General features: G+C 40.9%; 1 protein-coding gene across 4 annotated transcripts in view; it reads left to right on the forward strand.

Annotated features, from left to right (window-relative positions):
• Positions 1-26,860, forward strand: part of XPO6 (exportin 6) — a 113,688-nt gene that overhangs the window by 44,072 nt on the left and 42,756 nt on the right. For all 4 annotated transcript variants that reach the window (XM_030799320.1, XM_030799314.1, XM_030799306.1 and 1 more), the window contains 3 exons: positions 9,909-10,362; positions 13,638-13,764; positions 20,193-20,302. In XM_030799320.1, coding sequence (XP_030655180.1) covers positions 9,909-10,362; positions 13,638-13,764; positions 20,193-20,302 — 691 coding nt within the window. The remainder of the gene's footprint in view (positions 1-9,908; positions 10,363-13,637; positions 13,765-20,192; positions 20,303-26,860) is intronic.

The raw sequence follows: 26,860 nt of genomic DNA on the forward strand, positions 1-26,860 counted from the left end.
GCGCCAGGTGTGGTGATTTGCAACTGTAGTCCTCAGTACTGAGGAGGCTGAGGTGGGAGGATCACTAGAGGCCAAGAGTTGAGGCCAGCCTGGGCAACATAGTGAGACTCTATCTCTGTTTTTAAAAAATTACATTAAAAAAATAGTCCTAGGTTGTTGCCCTCAGTTTTTTATTTTTCCCGAATGTCATGGTTATGTGCTTGTGCTGAGATTGTTAGGAGCCTTTGGGCTTGAAACATCTGCTTGTCTTTCTGTAGGGGTGGCAGGAGGTGGGCAGCAGCCTGCAGGAGAGGACATAGGAACAGGAATATTGAGTGCTTTCTTCCTCACTGGATTCATATCGGCCAAGGCAGAGTGGAGACCTCTCTGCCTGCATAGTGGAGACTATGCAGTAGTTAGCATTGAATCGACATTGGTTAAGAGTTATTTGGTAAAGCGGGGCGTATTTGCAGAGGCTATTAAATAGTTTACTAGTTGCTAGTTATTGTCCACAGTCATGTTAATATCTGTTTCAAAATTCAGAGTGCAGTTCATCTAAAGATGACTACTTTCAAGGATGGATGGAAAGAGGAAATTGCATCTGAGCAGGAACTTTTAGTTTCTAAATGCTGCTATTTACACTAAATGATCACAAATGCTTTTCCAGCAGAGTACATCTTGTGAATTGGCACATATAGCTTCCTCTGCTGTAAAGGTTGATGTGGCTAATGAGAAATATTTCCACATCTTCTCCTTTACTTCAAGGAGATAGGCTGCGGAAGTCAGACATCTCTAAGCCCAAGCTGTTTTATGTAGCCTGTTGTTAGTATGTGGAAGCTGAAATTCTTGCAGAGTTACTCTAGAATTGAAAAATCTGTCCGGAAGTTTTGGGGAGTACTCATAGTGCACTAATTATTACAAATTCTTATTATCTTACTTGGATTAAAAATTAGAGAGCCATTTGTCACACTGCTTAGATTACAAACAATTACAGAGTTCTGGAGTGCATTATAAGCTCATAGGAAATGGAACTTTGTATTTGGTGGCAAACCTTTATTCTTTAGGTAGATATTTGAGGTTGCTCGGCAGATTTATATGTTGCAGTATCTGGAGATTAAAGATACATTTGGAAATGATTCAGAGATTTGATTTTATGAGCGAACGAACGCCTTGGAGTATCCACAGTTAGGTTTGTTTTTTCGTTTAAATTCTGTTTGCAAATATTCTTTTTTTCGAGACAAGGTCTCCTTCTGTCACCCAGACTGGAGTGCAGTGGTGTGATCACAATTCACTGCAGCCTCGACTTCCTGGGCTCCAGCAATCCTCCCATTTCAGCCTCCCAAGTAGCTGGGACCATAGATGTGCACCAGCATGCTTGGCTAATTTTTCTATTTTTTGTAGAGACGGAGTTTCGCCATGTTGCCCAGGCTGATCTTGAACTCCTGAGCTTAAGCTATCCACCCGCCTCAGCCTTTCAGGTTTCTGGGATTACAGGTGTGAGCCACCATACCCAGCCAAGATTAATTCTTTTGAATTTGATGCTTTTGAATTTTAGACAGTTGAATACTCACTAGCACGGTTTATTAGCAGCATCAGTTTACTGTAGAAGAAACACTTGTTTGTGTTTCAGTTGGCTTCATCCAAACAGGTTCTGAGCTAACTCAGCTTATACTTTGATAGGCTCTGTTTTCCTCAGGGCCATGTTGGGGAATGTCAGATAATACAAACCAGAGATATGTGCTTACTTCTTCCATGTATTGCCTAGGTTTTATGAGGCTAGGCGGAATAAAATATGAACTAACTTGACATTTGCTTGTAAGGAAACCTAAAATGTGGTGCCTACTTCTTGAGAATTGCCTCTTAAAATTTTTTGAAGTGTTGGATTTTAGTATTTGAGAAATAACAAAATAAATTGAGACTGTGGGGGCACATAGGGAGTTATGTAAGCTTTTAAGCTGGTATACTTCCCCTTTAAAAAAAAATTGCATGTTCATTTGTTACAGTATTTTTCTTTCTTTTTATGGTAATGTAAGTGAAGTCATTAGATCTTGCCCCACTATTTGGACAGTGCTGATGATGCAATCACCATTCATTTTGATGCTTTTGCTCAACTGTCTTTGTGCACTTAAGATGCCAAGTTAAGCAGTAAAACTTCCAGAAAATTGTTTTGCTTTCTTGACCGTATCAGTTTTCTAGAGAAAATTTATTCTGAGAAACTGTAGGGCCCAGTGAAGCAAACAAATGAATTCCTTAGCTCAGCTCCTGTGGGGCTCTCCTGCCCTGCATCTTAGGTTTAGTAGCCCCCTGAGGCTTGTGGGGTTTTTTTCCCCATACACTTTCTTTTAATGTAATTTTCTGTCCTGTTACTTTTAAAGAACAAAGCCCAGGGACTAGTTCCTGCAACAACTCCTTTAATAGTCTGGATGTAGAAAAAGGTTTGAAGGAGTGTGTGTGGTTTATTTCTCAGCATAGTTCCCCCAAATTGTTACCTTAACTCCTAAACCAGCTGCAGTAGTGATCACTCACCTCACGAGATCAGACTAGTCTGTCTCTTGCTTACAAACAAGGAAGCTTGCCAGGGGTCGCATCGCCAGTGAGCAGAGTGGGGACATGAACCCCTACCAGAACCCTAGAATTCCAAATCTAGGTGCACGGTCATTGTCCTAGCTTTGCTTTCTTGGTCGTTCTCACCAATTCTGTCCACTTCCTTCTTTCCCTAGTTTCGAGTCTTGGCCCTGCCACTTACTCTGTGACCTTGAGTGGATCCTTTACCTTCTCTGACCGCTGATGCCCTTGACTATAAAAAGGGAATAGCTTCCTCTGAGGATAAATGAGGGAAGATGTGGACATTGCCCCCCTGCCTGCTGAGGCTGTTCCTTCCTGCTGCACTTGAGCAGCCTCATCTTCCTTCATCTCCGCTCATTTTCATTTCTCTTTGCCTGGACCAATGGGGAAAAAAGTGCACAGAATGAGATGATGTGACTACAGCAATTCTGAGTTAGCTTTGATTGTTCTGCAGTAAAATTAAGGGACCATATCTTTCTCATGCACATGATATATAGTTTCAAATATAGATCTGTACATACGTGATGATGAAAAGTTCTTCAGGGTGAGGATGTATCAGAGAGCGTGAATTGAGGCCAGTACTTCTGTTTCCTCCCAAACTCTTAACAGATTGCATATCTTCATGCAAATCTTTTCATGTATTCCTTGTATACTACCTATAGAAAGGTGGGACTTGGGAGGGTCAGTTACAACTCCTGTGATCTTATTTTCTCCTCCAGGGGCTCCTTGAATAGAGTTTTCCCCCATTTTACTGGACCAAGGCTGCAGTTAGAGCTGTGGTTTGTCCTGCAGGGGTATTTGTCAATGTCTGGAGAAATTTAGGTTAACATGACTGGAGAAGTGCTATTGGCATCTAGTGAGTGGAGGCCAGGGATGCTGCTAAACACCCCACGGTATACAGCGGACCAAAGAATGATCTAGCCCCAGATGCCAGTAGTGCTGAGGTTGAGAAACCCTAAGTTAGTAAATATACAACTGATAGGAAAAACATGAAGTTTCAATAATTAAAAAGCTTTGCATGAAAGTTTATTACAGGGCTGGGCATGGTGGCTTAGGCCTGTAAATCCCAGCACTTTGGGGGGCCGAGGTGAGAGGATCACTTGAGCTAAGGAATTTGGGACCTGTGTTGGCAACATAGTGAGACCGCATCTCTAATATATATATGTCTGGGCATGGTGGCTCCTGCCTGTAGTCCCAGCTACTTGGGAGGGTTAAGGTGGGAGAATCGCTTGAGTCCAGGAGGTTGAGGCTGCAGTGAGCCGTGATTGCATCACTGTACTCCAGCCTGGGTGATAGAGCAAGACCCTGTCTCCAAAAAAAAAAAAAAAAAAAAATTACAAATATGCCAACCATGTCTTCATTCCTTGTAAGTCAGTAAATGCACCAGAGTTGTCTACACAGCTCTGTGGGCATTGGTGCATATCGCTGCCGGGGTCACAGGTTTTGTAATCAAGCTACTGTCTTCCATAGAGAACTTGATAAAGCTCTCTTAGGTTTGCACTGGAAGTGCTGCCGCATGAAGCAGAATCTGTTTTGTGGTGATTCCTTCCACTTTGATTACAGTGTAATTTTTGAAAAACACTTCCATCATCCACTAAAATCCTTGAAACATTTAAATTTGAGTAAAATCATTTTTATGGAGAAATAGCCTTAACAGGTTCTTTCCCCCGCCCCAACCTTTTTAGGCAAATGGGTTGTGGTACACTCGTTAGCAGATGCTGACTTCCACGACCACGGTCCTGCTACTTTCTTTTGAGGACAAAAGTAATCGCAGATCATTCATATCCACCTAAACAGTTTTCGCCTTTGCATAATCTTGTTCAGTCTTTGTCTTCACATATTTGTCTTTCTATGCTTGTAGTCATGGTATACACATGCTATTATTTTACACATGATTTTAGGCCATACATGTTTTTCCATATTTATTTTTTCTCTTTTTTTAATACAGAGGAGAACAATTAGGAATATTTTTCTGTATTTAAATATTAGCTTTCTTATTGCTCATTTTTCCTGGTTGCATAATCTTTCCAGTTAACTTGCTTTTTGGAAGGGAACATGGGTTTCGAGGCCAGACCCTGGTTTGGTTTCATTTCTACCTTATGCTACCAGAGGGACTTGGGGAAACACTTGGTCTGTCTGTGCCTTAGTTATTTTAATGGTCTGTAAATATGGGTAATAATGCCTACCTTAGAGTTATGAATGTTAAATGAGAATATGCATATATAGTTTTCAGTATAGGGCCAAGCAAGTAGTCACACAGCAGATGGTGGCTGTTACTGCTTTTACTGTAAGTATTATTATAGATGTTTCGTTTTTTTTCCTTTTAGCATCCATTCTGGAAAAAGTCTTCTGAGCCACATACTAGGGACATCTTTTAAATCTACTTTTCTTTTTTTTGGCTCCTCATAAATCAACTTGATAAGTCCACTTATAAGAATAGAACTTAAACCCTTCGTTAATAAATTCACAAAATCCTCATTATAATGGTGGAGGAGGTTGAGGCTGAGAAAGGCTAGCCAACTTGTTCATGTTCATCCAGCATTAGTATAAGATCTCAGTTCTCAATAAGTCTGGGGACCCCTGGAAGTCCTGCAAACCCTTTTGGGGAGTCCCAAAGGCCAGGTGTGTGTTCATAAAAGTACTAAGACATTGTTTGTCATTTTTATTCCCATTCTCTCATGAGTATGTGAATAAAAAAGTTAATTCCAGATTCCACATTGCAGTTAACCCTTCAGAAATGACTACTCATCAGACTTTAATATGATAGAATAGACACAGTTATTTGAAAAGGCCACTAAAGCCCTTTGTTCATTTGTAGTTGCATATCTTTGTGGAGTTGTATTTTCTTCACATACTTCAGTGAAAACAATCTATTGCAAAATAGTGAAGGCAGAAGCAGTTGGGAGAGTCTAGTTATCTTTTAAACCAGCCACTAAAGAGATTTCAAAAATATGAAAACTGTACTACCTTTCTCACTATTTTTGGGTAAAATGCAGTTTTTTTCATTTAAAAATGTTATGCTAACATGATGGCTTTGTAATTAAATGAATTAAATATTTAAACACTTCTCAGCTTTAATTTCTAATGTGGCAAATATCAATAGAAGTAACCCTCCTAAGAGCTTTCTCTTTGGGATGCTTAGTAATTTTTAAGAGTGAGGACTTCTGAAACCCAAACATTTGAGACCTAATGCTGTAAAGTACAAAATAAAATGTAAACATTTACCCAGTATCTTATATAGAAAGAACATCAAATAATATTCGATCACTCCAGACATCTCTACACAGAGATAAGACAGATAAAAAGACAAAAATGGCATCAGATTATATATTTTTTGTTTTTAATAACATTTAAATTTTAGTTTTACTTGATTTTTTTTTTTTTTTTTTTTTTTTTTTTGAGATGGAGTCTCACTTTGTTATCCAGGCTAGAGTGCAGTGGCATGATCTTGGCTCACTGCAGCCTCCGCCTCCCAGGGGCAAGCGATTCTCCTGCCTCAGCCTCCTGAGTAGTTGGGATTATAGGTGGCAGCTGCCACGCCCGGCTAATTTTTGTATTTTTAGTAGAGCTGGGGTTTCACCATGTTGGCCAGGCCGGTCTGGAACTTCTGACCTCAAGTGGTCTATCCACTTCAGCCTCCCAAAGTGCTGGGATTACAGGCACGAGCCACTGTACCCAGCATTTTACTTGATTTTTTTTTTTTTTTTTTTTTTTTTTTTTTTTTTAAGACGGAGGCTTGCTCTGTTTCCCAGGCTGAAGTGCAGTGGTGCAATCTCTACTTACTGCAGCCTCCACCTCCCGAGTTCAAGCAATTCTCCTGCCCCAGCCTCCCGAGTAGCTGGGATTATAGGCATGTACCACCATGCCCAGCTAATTTTTGTATTTTAGTAGAGACAGGGTTTCACCATGTTGGCTGGGCTTGTCTTGAATTCCTGACCTCAGGTGATCTACCCACCTTGGCCTTCCAAAGTGCTGGGATTACAGGCGTGAGCCACCGTGCCCGGCCAGGTTTTACCTAAATGTAACAGAAAGTATTAAACTTAAGGAATTGCTGACCTTGAGGTGCTTTTCTACAAGAAATATTAATTTCTAAAAGATACCTTTATGGTTAAGAAAAAATGATAAAAATCAATTTTGTACTACATGTTTGAATTTTATGTGTCACCTCCCCCCCACCATGTTTCATTTTAGACCATGTATTTTGGGACTTCTTCCTTGTGAAAGATGGGAAAGTTAGCTAGCGCACCCTCTTAATTCCTACGTCTGTTTAGTCTTGAGTCTCTATGTAATTTGATGCCAGTGTGTCCTTTTGCTACAGCTTCTCCATTCCTTAATTCTTTATTTTGATTTATCTCTTTATCTGTGTGGTTTCTTGGTCTGGTATCCTCCTTGAGAAGAATTTGTGGAGTTACCTGAGTTTTTGCATGTTTGAGAGAATGTCCCCAGGCTGTGAATGATACTGTGGAGGAGTCTGACTGAGGTGTTTTCTCCTTTGTATCTGTACTTTTTCTGCCTACACTGCATCCTCATTTTAAACATTCTTAGTATTGATTACTCTTCATCATTTTTTTCTTGGAACAGGATAAACCCTTTCGTATTGTAGAGTCACATCAAATTTCAGGAAATTTTTCTTCTTGTTATAGTTTTTTTTTTTTCTTCTTTTTTTTAAAGACAGAGTCTTGCTCTTTCACCCAGGCTGGAGTGCAGTGGTACAATCATAGCTCACTGCAACCTTGACCTCCCCGGGCTCAAGCGATCCTCCCACTTCAGCCTCCTGAGTAGCTGGGCCTATAGGCATGCGCCACCATGCTCGGCTAATTTTTGTATTCTTTGTAGAAACAGGATCTCGCTATGTTGCCCAAGCTGGTTTTGAACTCCTGGGCTCAAGTGATCTGCCCGCCTCAGCCTCCCAAAATGCTGGGATTACAGGTGTGAGCCACCGCTCCTGGCCTGTTGTTATAGTTTTAAATATTTTTCTTCTTTTGTCTTCTCTAAAATAATTTTACAGCTTTTTTTCCCTGTTTCATTTTGATTTCCTTTAGTCTAGTGCTTTCAAAAATCAAGCAAGCATAAGAATCACTTGGAGTGCTTATAAGAACACAGATTCCTGGGCCCCAACCCCTTCAGGCTCTACTCCAGTAGGTGTGGGATGGGGCCTGATGATTTGTGTTTCTGACAAGTTCCCTGATTACATTACGGGTGCAGGTCCACAGAGTAGCCCCATGGTTCTCCAATTTTGGGTCTTGGGGTCCTTTGACTCTTAAAAAATTACTGAGGTCCTCAAAACACTTTGTAAGTTATATCTGTTGATAGAAAAACTGAGAAAAATGTACAAATAGTCATTAATTCATTTAAAAATAACTGTGATGAACCCATTACGTATTAACAGATAATATGCTTTAATAAAAAATAACTACATTTTTCAAAGCAAACAGAAAAATTCACTGAGAAGAGTGGTGTTGTTTTACAGTTTTGTAAATCTCTAACATGTGGCTTAGTGAAAGGCGGCTTCTGCATTTCATCTGTTGCAATATCCCATGTGTTGTAGCCTCTGGAAAGCTCCATTGTACACTTGGAGATAATGAAAGTGAAAAAGGAAAAGAACATCTTAGTATTCCTTTAAAAATAGTTTTGAATTTGTGGACTCCCTTCCCCGTAATCAACAGCCATTTTAATGTAGATAACCTCTGTCTTTTGTTTGGTAACATGTTCTTGTAAGAACTTACTGTTTTGTGCCCATGTATTTTAATATGTAAGTGGTATAGTGAAACTATCATTCTGTTTCTTACTTTTAATTTAACTGTATCTTTTTAAGGTCTCTCCAAGCTGTTGCCCGTCTGTGCCTTAGTCCTCTACTTCTGCTCACTGTGTGATATGATATCTGCCTCTGCATTCCTTATCCTTTCCCGCCAAGGAGGAGGCCAGACTGCCTCCAGCTCTCCCCCTCACGCCTGTCTCTTCATGGACCCGTGTGAGGGTTGCATTGGGAGCGTACCAGGAGAATGGTCAGGCGAAAGGATATGTGAATGTTTAATAGGACTCCAGAGTGCCAGGTCCTCCTCAGAATGGCCCTTCTTCCTGCACTGCCTTGTGAAGGTTCCTGCATCCATTCCTTGTATTTGACGTCTGGCGTTTGCCAACATTTTTCCAGACTCCTTTTAATTTGCTTTTTCTGATTACTAATGAATTTGAAATCTCTTCATATGCTTTAGAGTTTCTTTCTCTGAAAATTGTCTCTCCATATCAACTGCCTGTTTTTGTACTGGGGTTGTGTTTACTGATGTGTAGCATTTTAAAAATAGATTTTAGTTTTTAGTCCTTTTCAATGTTAGAAATTGTGAATATCTTCTCACAGTCTGTTGTCTGCCTGGTAACTTTCCCTTAATGTTTTTCATTGATTAGGAACTCTTTTTTTATTTTTATTTTTTATTTTTTGAGATGGAGTTTTGCTCTTGTTGCCCAGGCTGGAGTGCAATGGCATGATCTTAGCTCACTGCAACCTCCACCTCCTGGGTTCAAGCAATTCTCCTGCCTCAGCCTCCCAAGTAGCTGGGATTACAGGCATGCACCACCATGCTTGGCTAACTTTGTATTTTACTACAGACAGGGTTTCACCATATTGGTCATGCTGGTCTTGAACTACTGACCTCAGGTAACCTGCCCGCCTCGGCCTCCCAAAGTGCTGGGATTACGGGCATGAGCCACCATGCCCAGGCTTGATTAGAAAATCTTAATTTTAATATATTCATCAGTATTTTTTGTTAAAGTTTTCTTTTTTGGTAGTTTTAAGGAGTCTTTTTCTCTCTTATATTTCAAATACTCTTATATTTTCTTCTGTTAATTTTAAAGTTTTGTCTTTGGTTTAAGTCTTTAATTCATTTGGTGCCCAACTTTGTATGTGGTGTTAGGGATTTTTATTTGTTTATTTATTTAATGGTCATGTATCATGCTTTTCAAAAGCAAGGTCATGATTTGGGGGAACAGTAGCAAGAAAAGAAAAACTTGAGTGGATTTGGGGTTTTGCAGCCAGAGAGTAATCCCATCTTCTCTTCACTTATGTCTCCTGGGAAACTGCTGTTGTACAAATCTCACTAAAACTAAATTTGAGTCAAAACACTAAAGATTGTATCCAGATCCCCCTCACTAAGAATCATAATCAATTATCTTATTTTTGCTGTACTGTTAAAATTTCCTAATTAGTATTTAACTTTGAGCATATAGATTTTATTTTTTATTTCATAGATAACTGATATATATATATATATATATATATATTTTATTTTTTTTTTTTTTAAGGAGAATTACTTAAAGTCATTTGTAAGAGATTTGATGCTGGATAGCTTAAAAGCCTTTCTTAATTTCAGGTGACTTACTGAGTAACCTGTTGCAGAGTCCCAGTTCAGCCAAACTGTTGAATCAGCCGATTCCCATCCTTGATGTGGAGAGTGAGTATATCTGTTCCCTGGCTTTGGAGTGCCTGGCCCATCTCTTCAGTTGGATTCCTCTGTCTGCCAGCATCACCCCATCCCTCCTTACCACCATCTTCCACTTTGCGCGATTTGGCTGTGACATCCGGGCCAGAAAGATGGCGTCAGTTAACGGCAGCAGCCAGAACTGTGTCTCGGGTCAGGAGCGCGGCCGGCTGGGGGTCCTGGCCATGTCCTGCATCAATGAACTCATGTCCAAGAACTGTGTGCCTATGGAATTTGAGGAGTATTTACTGCGTATGTTCCAGCAGACTTTCTACCTCCTGCAGAAAATCACCAAGGATAACAATGCCCACACAGTGAAGAGCAGGCTAGAAGAGCTCGATGAGAGGTAATGAAACCAGGCGTGGAGCTGGTGTGCCCCAAGAAAGGGCCCTGACTGTTTACCATGCTGTGCTGCATGGCATCTGTAATCCTCTTTGATTTCAGAATATGGGGCTCCTGGTGAGGAACAGAAAGGTAGGTGTGTGCCAGTAAGTCTGAGATTAGCTGGAAGGGCTCGGGTGGTTAAGGGAAGTGACTGAGTTTGAAAAATGCTTGTGCCTTGTGTAGGTTTGTTGTCTTTTCTCCCCATCCATCTCCTGTCCTCCCTTCTACTCCTCTTGCCCCCTTTTCCTTACTATTTGCTTGCAGGTCTGAGGTGGTGCAGGGACTGAGACTGCTGCTCCTGCGTAGCCAAGAACAGAAGAGGTCCGTGGAGGTACAGGAGTTATAATCGCCCTTTCTCACTTGGTGTCAGTTTTTACTATTTGACTTTTCCCAAGTGAACATCCTGCAGTATACAGGAATGTTGTTGTTATTGTGAGTTTTACACCAATGGCAAGTTTTCATCAAACTATAGGAGGGATGTTAATGTGTGCACAGGTTAATGTAGCACACAGCTGTGTTTCTTTGTTATTGTCCTCTCGAGTGGAGCCTACAATGACCTACTTTTTTTTTTTTTTTAAAGCACTCTAAAAGACGACTCCATCACGGTACTCTGAGGCAGGGTTTCATGATTTATGTCTCTTGCAGATGAGGTCATTTATGTATCTTACAACTGCTTCTGTGTGAAAACAGGAGGGAAGTTGGAAACTTATGTTATGAACAATCAGATTGTTTAGAGACTTTCAAGCAATAAATCGTATCGAATTAGTAAATATTTACAGATGACATGGCAGCAAAAGTTGCTAATATTCTCAGTTTTCCTTAGATTGTCCTTTGTGATTAAGCTATGTAGAATTAAGCTGTTTTCTTTTCCTTAGAGTAAATAGCAGAATATAAAATCAAGTGCATAAAGTTGAAAGTTTTAGTGCTTTTAAATTGGGCAGTTTTGTAAAATATTTCTAAAATTAAAAAATTGGTACATAAGATTATTTTGGTTTGGTTTATTGTAAAACCGTGATGTTTGCTGTGTATAAGAACACAATCCGATATGGTAATATGTTCTTAAAAATTATTTGGTGATAGCTTTCTATATGAATTCAAAGGCATCATTATTCACACTTTCATATTCTTTCTGTCTGTGGTTAAGAAAGGCTGTATTACCTTCATTTTTTTTTATGATCTGTGTGTCTCGTCAATATATTTTCATATGTTAATTTGAAAATTAGCTGCTTGTATCAACTATCAAATATCAGTTGTTTTGACTTTAATCATAATGTAGTCACAGACAACTTTGTTGTGGCTTCCATTTGGATGGTATAGAAATGTCATTATGCATTGTCTATGTACTGATGTTGTTACATGTAACTTTTGTGCTCTTGGTTTTACATTTTAATCCTGTGCTTCCTATTGCCCTGTGAAAGCTGAGAGGTGCCTGGGAGCAGAAAGGTGACATAAATAATGCTGTGTGCTTGTTTCCTGGCTCTGGGTCCCCTACCACTAATTCTAAACAGCTCAGTCCATTCTCAGTTGTTTAGGAGCTGCTAACCAGATCCTTGGCTTCTCTTTCCCTCTACTGCCTTTTCCCCTAACTTTCTACTGTTCATTAGCACCTGTACCAGAAGGTGGGCAAGGGAAAGAAAATGAGGTGAAATAAAATCTGTAGTTTTAGCTACTGAACAGCCTTGTTTGTATTTTTAAAAAATTGGGTTAGATACTAAAGTAAAATTGAGATTGTTCTGTATTTAGCCCATGGCTTTTTTTTTTTTTTTTTAAATGGGTAGTAGGGAATTGAGTGCACCTTCCTGAAGAACAGTCAGCTGGCTGGTGACTTTGAATATCCATGTAGAACTATCATGTGGTACATAAGTGAGTGAGGAAGGAATTCCTACTCTTGAGTATTAGTGATTGATGACACCAGAGAGAAGTGTCTTTGTATGTTCCTGTCTCTAAAAACAGTTGATTTTAGTGCCTTACTGTTTTTCGAGTACTTGGCCCTGTGATCCACAGAGACAGCCATTCTCTTTATCAAAACAAATTAATATGTATTTTTTAAAAAGCTGCAAATAAGCTCGTCCGCATAGAGGTCAGGCAGTCAGGCTGGCCACCCTCAGGGAGATAGGTCCCAGGAGCAACATGGGACATTTTATTTCCGGGCCAGTTTTGCTTTTCTGAATGGTAGTTTTCTCTCCTTTTATTATTTCACATATCTCTGTTTTGAAAAATAGCTTTTGCAGTAATGAGTTTCAGAATTGCTTTTAGTCATTATTTCATTTTCAGCTAAGGCCTAGTATGTCTTTACCTTTTTGTGTTGGTCTCTGAAATGTGATTTATGAAGGTATGGCCATCTCATTTTCTAATCACCTTTTGGTATTTAGGGGCTTAAAATGACAGTTTCTGAAATGTGAGAGTGATGATGTGCTGTGTATTTAATAACAGAGATCTCTTATCCTTGCAGCTGTGACCCATACTCTCTGTGAAATGATTGTGTGAATACAAATGAGTTGAGGATTCACTGTGAAGTGAAAAGAAAGAGCACTGGATTGGGAGTGGATGATAGTCCTGTTCTGCCATGAGTTGGCCGAGTGACTTTGGGCTGGTCACTTTACCTCTCTGGGCTTCATCTGCAAAATGGAAGCATCAGACTAAAGTCTCTGAGGCTTGCCCAGCTCTAATAGCCTTCCTCCCTTATATTTGAATCACTTTTGGAGTATTGGGATGTGCTATGTTTAGTTAGCACCAGGAACCAAAGGGGGAAAAAATGGCCATTAAGTTGCAAGCCTGAGTACATCTTACCTGGATGCCATGCCCTTTGTAGCCTGGTTTTGTTTTTGTGTCTTTAGCACCATTCATTTTAGTATTTTGGCCTCCCGGAAAGAAAACTAGCCTTCTAGACTTGCCAGATTGAAATGACACAGTGATCTGCTCATCAACTTTTTATCATTTCCCTTCACTTTAATTGGGTCACAACACAAATAACTTAGAAAATGTGAGCACACTAGATTATAAGAAGCCTTAGCAGACAGTGTCTGAGGATTAAAGTTGCTTTTCTGCTATGTTTCAGGTGGTTAATGGAATGAAGGGTTGCCTGTCCTGTAGGTAATTGTTGCAGGCCTTTATATTTTTAAAAGAAAATATATTACAAATTTGTATAGTTCTGTACTGAAAGAACTTTGGATTGAATTTAAGTTCTAAGGAGGTGGCTGGGTTTCTTATTGTCACCTTTTGTCTTGTCTCATTTAGCTATATCGAGAAGTTTACTGACTTTCTTCGGCTCTTTGTGAGTGTTCACCTAAGAAGAATCGAGTCTTACTCCCAGTTCCCTGTGGTGGAGTTTTTGACACTTTTGTTCAAGTACACATTTCATCAGGTAAAGCACCAAAGCCATTCTTCCCTTCCAGAGAAAAGGTTTATTACCTTGTTACTTGGAGAAGAAAGAACTTTTTCTTTCAACTTTATTTTCCAAACATTAATATAATGCTTATTATGTGAAGACTCACAGGTTTAATCTTCCCAACATCCCTGTGAAATAGGTTCTATTACCATCATCATCTGTATTTTGCAGATAAAGAGACTGAGGCACAAAGGGTAACTTGCTTAGAGTCATACAGTTAGTAAGTGGTGGAGCCAGGATCTGAACCCAGAGTCAGGGCTCTTGACCACTATTATGTGAACAAAGCAAAAGACAGGAAAAGTCTGAAATTAAGGCCTCTGGTTCTGTTCTGTAACTGCCACTGAAACCTCCCTCCAGAAGATTATATATAGTGAAGCTCTTGAGAGTTAAGTTTTGGTAGTGTCCAATTTTTTCTCCCCTTCAACAAATGTTTTTTGAGCTCCTATTGTATTCCAGGATTTAGACATATAACCTTCACAAGCAAAGTCTTTGCCTGCATTGAGTTTACTTACATTCTAGTGACCTTAGTCATTCTAGTATGTGTGTGTGTATGTATACACACACACATAAAAAATATATAAAATTATATATGTGGCTTTATTGAGGTATAATTTTATATATCATGAAATTCACTCATTGTAATTGTGTAACTCAGTGATGTTCAGTGAATTCATAGAGCTGTCCAAGCATCACCGCGGTACAATTTCAGATATTTCTATCACATCCTATCCCCTGTGCCTGTTGGTGTGTGTTTTATTTTAGTTTTTAAAGTTTTTGGTAGACACTGGGTCTTGCTATGTTGACGAGGCTGACTTTGAACACCTGGCCTCAAGTGAGCCTCCTGTCTGGGCCTCCTAAAGTGCTGGTGTTACAGGCGTGAGCTACTGTGCCCAGCCGTGTGTTTTTAAAATAAGCTTTTTATTGAAGTATGACACACATACAGAAAAGTGCATAAATCTTAGGTGTAGTTAGATGAATTTTCCCCAAATCGACATATGCGTGTAACCGTCACCTAACTCAAGAAATACATTGTTGCCAGCAACCAGGAAATCTCCTCATGTCCTTTCCAATCACTTCGCGTCCTTTCTTCCCAGAAGTAACCCCAGTCCTGACCTTAATACCACAGACTAGTTTCGCCTGTTTTGGAGCTTCTGTGAATGAAAGCACATAATGTATGTTTTATCTGTGTTTTTATTGGCCATTGTGTTTGTGAGCTTCATTTGGGTTGTGTGTGGCAGTTGTGTGTTCATTTTCATTGTGCTGTTGTTAAGTTATTGTTTGCCAGTCCACTCCCCTGCTGATTTGGCCGCTTCCAGTGCTTGCTAATCTTGCGGTGAACATTCTTGTACGTGCTTTTGGATGTACACAGATAGCTGTTTTTGTTGGTATGTACCGGGGTGAAACTAATGGGTCACTGAGGACATTTGATTTTAGAAGTAGCCTTTTTTTTTTTTTTTTTTTTTTTTTAGGGTCTAGGCTAGGAGGGTTGTGTATATGACTTGGAGCAGGGTTTGATGTGAAAGCTGTCCTTTCTCAAGGAAGATCTTGGCATGTGAAAATAGAAGAGTGCCCAGTGGTAAGGATGAGCCAGTCCTGGGAGCAGGGGAGGGAAGGCCAAAACTTGAAGAAGCTCAGAGGTGTCAGGTAGAGGGGCAAGTGCATGCAGAGCATGAGGAGAGCCATGCCGAGCTCATAGTCCTCAGGAGAACTTGAAGTGACTGCAGGAGGGTGAGGATGTAGGGGAGAAGCATCAGAGGTGGAACAGTTTTGAGACATCCAGAGGAATTTTAAAGGAGACCATGAAAAAGGAGGATTTGAGAGAATGTTGAGTGAGTGTTAAATAGCGTAACAGAAATGAGGGAGCTGAGGAGCCGGTTCTGAGGCCAGAAACAGGAGGCTTACTTGGGGGAGATGGAATGACAATGTCTTGACATTTCACTCTCTATGTAAAATGGGGTCTTCTAGTGTGTATAGTATAGAAGAAAGTGAAACATCTTTTAAAGTAGGCATGTCTTATGCCTGATTCTTTGGATTGGACCCAAAAGTTTTGTATTTGAGGTCTGCTTATTTCCATTAGTTCTGTGTCCTTGGAGAAACCTTAAATTTACTTAGATTTCAGTTTCCTCACCTAAGAAGATAGACTGCAGTGGACACCTTCAGGCCTTTCCCCTGGCTTATTTTTTATGATTCTTTCAGTAGACTCCTATGTGTCATCAAATTGAAAATGGTGGTTTTATATATTTATATATTGGGAAAGTAATTGGGGAAAAAGTATGCTCATGAAGCAAACCACAAGCTTCTTTCCTCCTCTCTGTACCTGGAATTGTCAGACGAGCTCCTTTCTGCTCTCCTGTCTCCTGTATGAGGACCTTCCTTTCTGGGAGCAGGCCGGCCACCTGGGGGAGTAGGTGTGTCTTTGAGGTTCAGACAGAATCAGATTCTGAGCATTAGGTAGAGGGACAGGAACCTGAAAGGTACACTGTCCCAGCTTACTGTGGGTAAACCAGGGCAGACAGCACTTTGCTGGGGAGGTAGAATGGTGAAAAGGTGGCAAGGTGCACTCTAGGACCAAGGCCTGCTCGTAGGGGAGGTCTTTGGAATAAGACTTAAGAATAAGAAATTAAATGATCTCAAGAGACAACTTTAAGTTCTCATCTGTTCATTAACAAGTATGATCTTACTCTCTCATAGCTTTATTACCTGTAATGTGGGAAAATGTGTCTTTCTCTCGTCTAGAGGGTTATATGAATATACTTAATATTCTTGCCTGTTGTTTCTAAAATTCACAAATTTTAGTACAGTCATGTGTTGCGTCCCTTAATTGACAGGGATGTGTTCTGATGAATGTGTTGTTAGGTGATGTCATCGTTGTGTGGACATCATAGAGTGCACTTACGCAAGCCTAGATGGGAGAGTCCATTACACACGTAGGCTAGGTGGTGTAGGCCACAAACCTGTACAGTGTGTTACTGTGTAGAGTACTACTCTACTATTCTACTGTGTAGAATACTGTAGGCAGCTGTAACACAAGGGTAGGGATTTGTATCTAAACATAGAAAAGGTAGAATAAAAATACAGGGTTATCTTACTGGGCCACTGTCATACATGCAGTCTGTTGTTGATGGAAATGTTGTTATATGGTACATGACTGTACTGATGAACATAATTTCGAAGAACAGTCATAATACAGAAGATGATGCTAGTATCTTCTTTAACCGTTTCTCCTTTTCTGTTTCTTTGCCTGTATTTTTCTGTAAATGCCCTGACGCCAGCGCCTCCAGGTAGCAGTGCTCAGCAGGTGTCTGCTGCCTCCTGCCTTGCTTTGCTTGCTGAGCCTCGTGGCTGTCTATAAGCCTATGTCTCTCTGTCTTAATGCTCCTAAGCTTAGTGCATCCTCACCACTTCCTACTTGTTCTTGTGTTTTTCGTTTTGCCCCTTCTTCCTGAAACTGTGCCTGAGATGGTATACCCTGGGGGGAAGGGCTGTGGACCAAGAACCTTAAGATCCACCTTCCTTTTGTTTTTTTTTTGTTTGTTTGTTTGTTTGTTTTTTTTTTTGGAGACAGAGTTTCACTCTTGTCGCCCACGCTGGAGTGCGATGGCATGATCTTGACTTACTGCAACCTCTGCCTCCCAGATTCAAGCAATTCTACCTCTCAGCCTCCTGAGTAGCTGGGATTACAGGCATGCGCCACCCCACCCGGCTAATTTTTTGTGTTTTTAGTAGAGATAGGGTTTCACTGTGTTGACCAGGCTGGTCTCGAATTCCTGACCTCAGGTGATCCACTCGACTCAGCCTCCCAAAGTGCTGGGATTACAGGTGTGAACCACCGTGCCTGGCCAAGATCCACTTTCTAGTTCTGATTTTGTTCCTTAATTGTCTTGTTACCTTGGGCAAGACATGACTGGACTTGACTTCTGAGCCTTGGTTTCTTTATCTGTAAAAGGGGAAGATGCAAAATATTTGTTCACTTTCCAAGACTCTTATGAAGATCACATAGACCAATGCACATGAAAACTAAACACTGTAAACCACTTGGAAGATAGAGTGGTATCATTAGTTTCTTAAAGAAACCTGGATTTATAGCCCTGGAATCTGAAAAGTAAATTGGAGTCTAGGTCCATTTTAAAAATGGGTCTATGAAGGTTTTGAAAAGTTAGGCGACTTCAAAAATGGAGCCAGCCCATCATCTTGATGACCGGAATGAACCATGTCCACGGCAACTATCAGAGGCCAGGTCATGGGCAGCCTGTGGGCAGTGCACAAGCCCTCGCAGTGGGGCCTGCAGGAATGGATGTGAAAGGTGGTACTTCAGGTTATACAGAGTGTGTCTGCTCAACTTTCCCCCAGCCTTGAGCATATAGCAAGTCCTCAATTCACACGGATGAAGTTTACATGTATAATTATAAAGTACTTTGACGGAGCCATAATACTTGGATTTATGTGGTAGCCTTTCTCAAAGGCACTCCATATGCATCTGATGAGCTGTGTGCTCTTTTGAGGGGGCTGGTGGATAGTTTTGAACCAAGGAGAGATAACCTTGCTGATTGACTTGAGGGAAGCTCAGCAAGTTGAACCCAGGACAAGAGTGTGTCTCTTGGATGGGCAAGTCTAATGGCCTGTCCAAGGACGACTCATATCATTTCTTTCTTCTTTTTTTTTTTGAGACAGGGTCTTGCTCTGTTGTCCAGGCTAGAGTGCAGTGGCACGATCTCAGCTCACTGCAACCTCCGCCTCCTGGGTTCAGGCGATTTTTCCTGCTAAGCCTCCCGAGTAGCTGGGATCACAGGCGTGCATCTCCATGCCTGGCTAATTTTTGTATTTTTAGTAGAGAAAGGGCTTGCACCATGTTTGCCAGGGTGGTCTCGAACTCCTGACTTCAAGAGATCCACCCGCCTGGGCCTCCCAAAGTGCTGGGATTACAGGTGTGAGCCACTTCGTCTGGCTGCCGTATCATTTCCATGTGGCTTATTCATTGTTTTTCCTGGTTATTCTCCTGGTTCACTTCATGTCATGGATATTGTCAGTATTGCAAAGTATGAGGTGGAGACAGGACTTGGTCATTTTGTTTTCTGAGGTTGGTCCTGTCTAGTTCCAGAGCTACTCTTTGGGTCGTGAAGTTGGAATTTGCCTAGCTTTTTAAGTTATACTCTTTTCTTTTTATTCCTTTCTTTTTCTTCCTTTCCTTTCCTTTCTATTTTAATTTTTTTTCTAAAATGTACACACCGGGGCTCACTATGTTGCCCAGGCTGGTCTCGAACTCCTGGTCTCAAGCGGTCCACCCACCTTGGCCTCTCATAATGCCGGAATTACAGGCAGGAGCCACCACACCCAGCCAAGTTACACTTATTCTGTCTCAGACTTCAGCTTAGGTACAGAACTCCCACTGGATACCACCACCCATTGTTAGTTATTTCTTGGGCACCTCCATGTATGCCCTTGTAAACGTCTAGATTTCCATGTGGATAAGCAATGGAAAGAAACTGATCCAAGAAGGTGATGTTATTATTTATTTTCATATTTGATCTTGTCACTAAATATGTGGTCCAGTGAGACAGCCACTAGCAAAACCAAAGGAGTCTTTCAGGTAGTGAGCATTTGAGTGGAGATATTATGGGTTGGAGCCACAAGTTGAACCTGAATGCATAGGGGAAGGACTAGCTGTTGGAGATTGTGTTGGACTTTGCATGAAATAAGTCTCAGAGCCCTTGAGAAAGTTAACTAGTGCAGTGGTCTTCATTGTATTACCAGGATCCTACAAAGACTTCTCACTTTGTTCCTCCACATCAGCACCTGGTTAGAGGTTGCTATTAGCAAGTTTGACACCCTTGCTTTTGCAAATAGGATAATGCCCTGAGGGTCAGACTTAATGAGCTCATTTTCAGTCTGTTCTATAGGAAGACTGCAAGTGTTACTTTCCTTACATTCCAGTGTGTGAACCTGTCACCTTCGGAGCCACTGAAACTGATTTTTGCTTTTGTAATGGTTTGTAATGGAAAGAGCATTGGCTGGGGGTAAAGGGACTTGTTTTTACCTGTGGCCTTGAACAACTTATATCTCTGAATCTCGATTTCTCTCTCGAAAATAGAGTTAAACTAGATGGTCTGTAAGAGCCCTCTCCACCAGTCTCAGATTTTAAGATAGGTTTTTGCTTATTTTATAACTCAGTTTATGCTGCACAGTATCTCCCTCACAATGTGTTCCATGGTACCCTTGTCTTGTTAGGTTCAGGAGGGCCCAGTGGTATAGACCAATTAAAAGCCACCAGTTTTGGTTACCAGGAAACTGGGGAATCTAGGCTTATGGTTTCGTCGTTCTGCTGGAATTAAACACTGGCATGTGTGTGTTTCTAAGGAATAGTAGCATTAAATAATTTCATTGTCTGGATTTTTTTTGTACCATAGCCTACTCATGAAGGTTACTTCTCTTGTTTGGATATCTGGACGCTCTTTTTGGACTATCTGACAAGTAAAATTAAAAGTCGTCTTGGAGACAAGGAAGCAGTTCTCAACAGGTAAACTCCTCAAACACTGAAAACTAGATATGGTCATTTCGCCAGTTATTCTAGTGGCCTAAGGGACAGCCATGCATCTGGACCTTTTCAGTGAAGCTGAGTCATGTAAGCTGTTTAGGCAATAATGCCATTGAGCATTTCCTTTTTTTTCTCTTTTAAGTATTTTGTTAAGACTTTTTAAAATTTTAAAAGTAGTATTACTAATTTTTTATATTTTAATGCATTTGTGTTAGTGTTCTTAATTTTTTATTAGCCCTTATTTTAGAGATACAAACTGAAGTATTTATTGGATAAAATGATATGACATTTGGGATTTGCTTAAATAACCCAGTGGGGGTAGAAGGGAAGTGGGTTGGTGTAGAGAAGAAACAGGCTGCCCATGTGTTGGTGGTTGATGTTGGAGTTAGTTCATAGGAACTTGGGGTTCATTATGTTCTTACCCCATTTGTATGTGTTTGAAAATTTCCTAAATAAATTAATAAATACCTGTTAAGAAAAAGGTGTTCATTTTTAAATCTAGGAAAAGATATAGAAAAATGTAAGGAAGATAAATTATTCATAATCCCACACCCCAGAGATAATTGCTTTTGCACTTTTTATTGTATTTTTAAAAAACAGAGAATGGGGAACAGTTTGTTTCCCCCCCCCCCCATATGTTTCTCAAACCCATTTTTCTTGCTTTCAGGAAGAGAGTATATTTCCTGTACAATATGTTCTTTGTGCCACAGGGTGGGGAGAAGAGGAGGGGAAGGTGGAGATTCAGCATGCCAGGAAAATAATGGCAGCATCCTTATATGGGGAAAGTAAATGCGGCAGCTTTTCTTAGCAGAAACATACCCATCATAGTCTCAGTAGGTGACTGCATCCCAGTCACACAGTGAGCAGGCAGTCATGAAGGAGGCAAAGAAGCTATATTTTACATTTTAGGATCAGAGTAGTTTCCTAATAAACTAAACCTGATTCGTATAATTTGTATATTTATGCTATGAGATTGCAAACTAGGTGATCTAGCCCTAGGTACTTTATCATGCTTAACAGAGTGCCTGCAGATTTTACTCAGTTTGGTTATAGCTCCTACTTCTTTGCACAGTATTTGTAAGAGCAATTTCAGATTAGGTGGTCATTGTGTTGTAAAACCAGTGTATGAAGGGGTTCTGTCGAGTGGAAGCCATGATGGGGAATTGCACAGACCTATGTTTGGATCCTGGTTTTGTGGTTCCCACCTAGGGGTACTTGGGTAAGGTACTTAGCCTGTGGAAGCTTCTGTTTCCTCATTTGTAAAATGAGGATGAAAATAATAGTTGTTGAGACATTAATTGAAATAACGAACTAACATATTTAGAATGCTTGACACACTGTAAGTGTTCGGCTGGTGGTGGTGTTAGTGAATACTCTTTCCCCATAAATGTACCAAATGGAGGAAGGTGGAGAGGAGAGACTTCACTGCAGAGAAAAGGTTGGACTGGAACTCCAAAGACTTTTTCCATTGCTGAGGTTTTATGAGTTTAAAAAATTCTAAACAGGACCTAGATGTGGTAGTATGTACCTATAGTCCCAGCTACATGGGAGGCTGAGGCAGAAGAATCACTGGAGCTCAGGAGTTCAGAACTGCTGTGTGCAGTGATCATGCTGTGGCTGGCCACTGCTCTCTAGGCTGGGAACATAGTGAGACTCTGTCTCTTGGTACCAGTCACTGGTATCATTTGCTGAACTCTGTCTCTATTGAAAATTAAATAAATATGCAAATATTCTGTTGAGAATTTTATTTTCCAAGTTTAAACATTTGTTCTTTTGTTACCAAAGATGGTTTTTGTAATTGTGGAGTAAGTTCCAGGTTGCTACGGTGTCAGGTCACATGTGTGATTATAGGTAGTACGTTCATATATCAGAAATCGTATTACACACAGGAGATTGTGTTTTTGGTGAAGTTGCCAACTTTAAGTAATTATGTTTTTGAAATGAGGTTCTTGAAGGAAAAGTTACTTGTGCCAAAATAATCTTTCTTGCATGCTAAATAGGCATATCTTTTTGATTCTGGGACTATGCCTCATTTTTCTATATTTAGTGGTAGATATTCCTTCATATCTCTCAAGCTTGTTGTGAGAATAAACTGAGGAAATGATTAATATGAAAATACTTTTTAAAAAACAGTACAAGGCCGAGCGCGGTGGCTCATGCCTATAATCCCAGCGCTTTAGGAGGCCAAGGCGGGTGGATCACAAGGTCAGGAGTTCAAGACCAGCCTGGCCGAGAAGGTGAAACCCTGTCTCTACTAAAAATACAAAAATTAGGTGTGGTGGCAGGCACCTGTAATCCCAGCTACTTGGGAGGCTGAGGCAGGAGAATCTCCTGAACCCGGGTGGCAGAGGTTGCAGTGAGCCAAGATCACACCACTGGACTCCAGCCTAGGCGACAGAGTGAGACTCTGTCTAAAAAAACAAAAACAAAGTATAAATGAGAGATGTGAAGAATATGGTCCTGTTGAGAAAATATATACTAGCAGATAATTAGTATTAAACACACACTTCTGCAGATCATTATACTAATAGAAGGAGCAGTGGTGTAGAGAATTTAAATTCTTTTTTTGCTTTAGGCTAGCTGTGTTACTTTTGGTCAAGTTATATGCTGATCACATTTCCTCTTGCAAAATGGACGTACTTAACACTTCTCTTGCGGGATGGTTAGGATTCAAGGAAATCATGTATGTAAAATACCTGGTACAGCATCTGGATGTATTAGGCACTCAGTAAATGGTCACAGTGATGACAACAGCAATGATGAATAATAGAAGATGTTACTGCCTTTAGACTGTGGTTGTGACTGTGGAGTTAGGTGGCATGGCCCCTGGACAGTCTAAAGGCCTTTAGGCCACCTGCAGATGTTTACCTGCCTGCCCAGGCATCCGTTATCTAATGTCACAGTTGGCAGTTGTTCTGGCTGACCACTTGAAACAGTGGGAATTTTTCTCATTGATCATGTGATTATCATCCTAAATGAGGCTTTCTAATTTTTCATGGTTTATTCTTTTTTAAACATAACACTTACATATAATGCCTTTATGCCTTTGAAAAATAAAACAACAGGCCAAGTGCCATGGCTCATTCCTGTAATCCCAGCACTTTGGGAGACTGAGGCAGGAGGATCACTTGAGGGCGGAGTTTGAGACCAGCCCGGCCTACATAATGAGACCCTGTCTCTACAAAAACTTAAAAAACAAATTAGCCAGACATAGTAGTGTGCACATGTAGTTCCAGCTCCTTGTGGGGACCGAGGTGCGAGGATCACTTGAGCCCAGGAGTTTGAGACCAGCCTGGGCAACATAGCAAGACTCTGTTTGTACAAAAAATACAGAAATTAGCCAGGCATGGTGGTGCATGCCTGTAGTCCCAGCTACTCGGGAGGCTGAGGCAGGAGGACTGCTTGAGCCCAGGAGTTGGAGGCCACAGTGAGCTATGATCATGCCATTGCACTCCAGCCTGGGCGACAGAGCAAGACTCTGTCTCTAAAATGAAATAACAACAACAACAAAAACAAACCCCTCCAAGCTCCTCTGGTTAATGCTGTTAAGTAGTAACTACCATCTGGGGAACTGCAAGTCCTATCAGATACCCCCTAGTGGTCTAAGACAGTAGACTACAAAGAACATGTGTTAGTCCGCTGGGCTGCACAAAGAAAATATTTCAACTTCAGCTTATAATTTTTTCTGTAACCCTTACATTCACCACTCCAGACTATGAGAGACTCTTAATATATCAGAGATATGCTGTTTTGCAGGAGCAGCTGCTGAAGAACACTGGCTTCTGGTGATGACCACATTTATGTTAACTAAGAGCATGCACATGTGATCAAATGTTTGTCAACTGATAAAATACACCAGAGAGAAGTTGGGATGTTCTGGAATCATATTTCAGAAGCAACTAATCTTGCAGGAAGTAGTCAAAAATGTTTTCTTGCTGTCTTAAATGGGAAACGTAGGTGTGGTTAAGTCACAAAGGCAGCACTCATTTCCTGTCCCTTGTGGTTTAAAGGTTTTGCATCATTCATCACAACAAAGTGGTAAGCATTGTAGGCTACAAATTTAGAAGCACAAATGTACATAGATTTATTTTTGGTCCTAGGAGCTTGGAAATTGGAGCTTTGCATGCTGCCTCGCCTGGTCAGGAGTGCAGTGGTGCGATCTCGGCTCACTGCAAGCTCCGCCTCCCAGGTTCACACCATTCTCCTACCTCAGCCTCCCGAGTAGCTGGGACTACAGGTGCCCGCCACCATGCCCGGCTGATTTTTTGTGTTTTTAGTAGAGATAGGGTTTCACTGTGTTAGCCAGGATGGTCTCGATCTCCTCACCTCGTGATCCACCCACCTCGGCCTCCCATAGTGCTGGGATTACAGGTGTAAGAGGAGTTTCTTGATGGGAGACCGTGGGGACTTCAGAGAGCCTGAGCCCCGGTGTTAATGGGGTAAATGTTCTGTAGCCATTCCTGCAGAGCGGAATGGCTGATGGGGTAGATCGTCCTGATCTGTATTTTGAGGTGGTGGCATGGAAAGGCTCGGATTTTCCTTTCCCTTTCCTTGTTTGTGCTTTTGGATGGTTGTGCCTTCCTCACAGATTGTTGAGAAAGTGGGATGAACTAATGAGCGTAAAGTGCCTTGGCTGACAGTAGGTGCTCAGTAAATAAGCATTGGTTCACCTCCCCTTTCTCTCTCACTTCCGGCTCTTTGTGCTTGTCAATGTGAAGGGAGTCACCTGTGTAGAAACTTATTTCTACAGGAAGATGAAGAAACCTGAGTGTGTGAAGCAACCTAAAGTCATTGTGTCATGTTCTGTGAGCCTCTTTGTGACTAGACTTCTGGCAAGTGCTGGCCACAAACCAATGTAGGGATTCTGGTGACATTAGATCGGGCTGTAAACAAATGTGAGTGAGCGTGAGAAAAACTGCTGCTCGCTTTTTGGAGTGGGTGAACCTGCTTAATAAAGAGGAAGTGCCACTGTTAGACATGACATTGTGGTGCAGTAAAGGTGTGAACTAGGTTTAGATCAGAGCTCTTGCAGCTTTCTAGTTCCTGCTCTTGACTGCCCCACAGGGCAAGTGAATAGAGTCTTAGTTGCTTTATTGAGTTGAAAAAGCTATCCAGGAATATGCTTCAATCCTTTGTATTTACCTGACTTGGAATTTTGTCTGTTTATCGCCTGTGTGTTTTTCATTCATTTCTTTGTTCATTTGTTCTTTATTCATATATATTTTATTGAGTACCTACTATGTAGTTGCCTTAACATGTATAATTTTATTTAACTCTCAGAACTTGAGGCTTATAGGCTTATCTCTGTGGTATATATAAGCATTTCATGCTGTAAATTTCCTTCTAAGCCCTCTCTGTCACCAGGCTGGAGTGCAGTGGCGCGATCTCGGCTCACTGCAACCTCCGCTTCCCGGGTTCAAGCAATTCTCCTGCCTCAGCCTCCCTAGTAGCTGGGATTACAGGCACAAACCACCACGCCCGGCTAATTTTCAGTAGAGACAGGGTTTCACCGTGTTGGTCAGGCTGGTCTCAATCTCGTGACCTTGTGATCTGCCCGCCTTGGCCTCCCAAAGTGCTGGGATTACAGGTGTGAGCCACCACGCCTGGCTATCCCTCAAATTTTAATGTTACATTTTAATTTTCATTTGATTTAAAATATTTTCCAATTTCTTTGGAGATTTCCTCTGTTTAGTTTCCAAATATTTGGGGATTTTCCATATATCATTTTGTTATTGTTTTCTAGTTTAATTTGTACATGTGTTTTTTTTTTTGTTTTTTTTTTTTTTTGAGATGGGGTCTTGCTCTGTCACCAGGCTGGAGTGCAATGGCGTGATCTCGGCTCACTGCAACCTCCACCTCCCAGGTTCAAGCGATTCTCCTGCCTCAGCCTCCCAAGTAGCTGGGATTACAGGTGCCCGCCACCACGCCTGGCTAATTTTTGTATTTTTAGTAGAGACAGGGTTTTGCCATGTTGGCCAGGCTGGTCTGGAACTCCTGACCTCAGGTGATCCGCCTGCCTTGGCCTCCCAAAGTGCTGGGATTACAGGAGTGAGCCACTGCGCCCAGCCTGTACATGTTGTCTTTATCCTACTTGTTCTATCAGTTACTGAGAGAGGGGTGAATTCTCCAGAAATAATTTTGGATTTGTCTGTCTCCTTTTAGTTTGATCAGTTTTTGCTTCATTTATTTTGAGACTCTGTTAGTTGCATACACATTTAGTTTTCTTTTCCAGTGTATCTATTGAGTGTTGGACCACATTTCTTTATGTGGGTTTTTTTGGTGGTTGCTCTGGGTATTACAGTATATATATATATACTTAACTTTTCACAGTCACATTTTACCACAAGGGTGGTATGGAAACCTTACCACCATATAGATTAGAGTCCTTTAGCCTCTCTTCTTTATATTGAGGTTTTACACATACATACTTGGAAAACCCCACCAGACAGTGTTCTAATTTATACGTGTACCCATCATTCATATTTTATAGCTCTTAAGAAGAAAGAAGTAGTCTATTAGATTTACCCAGACATTGCCATT

The sequence above is a fragment of the Nomascus leucogenys genome, chromosome 2, assembly GCF_006542625.1.
Source record: "Nomascus leucogenys isolate Asia chromosome 2, Asia_NLE_v1, whole genome shotgun sequence".
NCBI lineage: Eukaryota > Metazoa > Chordata > Mammalia > Primates > Hylobatidae > Nomascus > Nomascus leucogenys.